The 887-nt window shown below is 45.9% G+C and overlaps 1 protein-coding gene across 1 annotated transcript; it reads left to right on the top strand.

Annotated features, from left to right (window-relative positions):
* Positions 1 to 330: 330 nt before the first annotated feature.
* On the top strand, positions 331 to 832 carry T265_12297 (hypothetical protein; the record flags this gene model as incomplete). Its single annotated transcript, XM_009179630.1, has 4 exons — positions 331 to 366; positions 403 to 531; positions 578 to 634; positions 677 to 832. The coding sequence occupies 4 exons, from the start codon at positions 331 to 333 to the stop codon at positions 830 to 832; spliced, it is 378 nt and encodes a 125-aa protein (XP_009177894.1).
* Positions 833 to 887: the final 55 nt, after the last annotated feature.

Here is an 887-nt window from a genome sequence, read left to right as displayed (position 1 = left end):
CTCGTGCTTCCTTTGGGTTGCATGGCAGCGAAGCACCGAAAGCGTGCTACAGCTGAATGACTGTCCATCTATCTTATATTACCTAAATTTGCACTCGTGAAATTGTCGAACAACCATGCGCTTTTCAGCTTTCGCCAAGTAACCCACCCTACAATGATGGTCGTTTGCCGGTCGGCAAAAGTGTCACCCGTTGTTAGGTTTTTGACACATAGCGCCGCGCTTGTTCGGTAACCCTTGTTTAGCTAACCGTTGATTACATAGGACAGTGAAAATGATCGTGAAAACTACTTCTGCACTCTGTTACTGCCAACATCACGCCAAAAATTTGTCATGGCTTTGCGAGCTTTCAACATTGAACTGGCTCAGGTATCTACGTACACTTTCGAGATCTAGTTGCTTCAGATTCGCGACCGCATTAACAATACAGATCAGGCGAAGTTTCGTTTCCAATTCTGGCGAGACGCCGTGAACAGTTTGTTCGAACCGAATCTACGACATCGAGGGACGCCGATCGAACGTGAACTCAGCGAGGTAGTTTACCTCTTATTCCACTTGCCAGTGACGTCAACCCTACTAGTCCACCGTCGGTCTGAAGCTGTCCAAGTATCACTTTAATCAACTGATTGATGCTCGTGTAAGTCGCACCCTTTCCCTCCGATAATCATGTGTCCTACAGCAACGGCATTTCAACGAGTGTGCTTTCGACAGTCTTCGTGCTGCACAAATTTATGCCGAAGAAACCAATGTTCCTATTCACTATCTTATTTGTGAGGCCTACGGTGAGCTGTGCGGTTACCCATGTTTTCCACCTTACTTTCGATGTATTTCTTGAACCCCTATCTAGTTGTATTTACAGAAAAGAAAATCTGATCCGTCCAGCTGTAACA

This window comes from Opisthorchis viverrini (assembly GCF_000715545.1).
Source record: "Opisthorchis viverrini unplaced genomic scaffold opera_v5_4696, whole genome shotgun sequence".
NCBI lineage: Eukaryota > Metazoa > Platyhelminthes > Trematoda > Opisthorchiida > Opisthorchiidae > Opisthorchis > Opisthorchis viverrini.
Note: the sequence above shows the minus strand (reverse complement) of the source record. Positions and strands in the feature narration are given on the sequence as shown.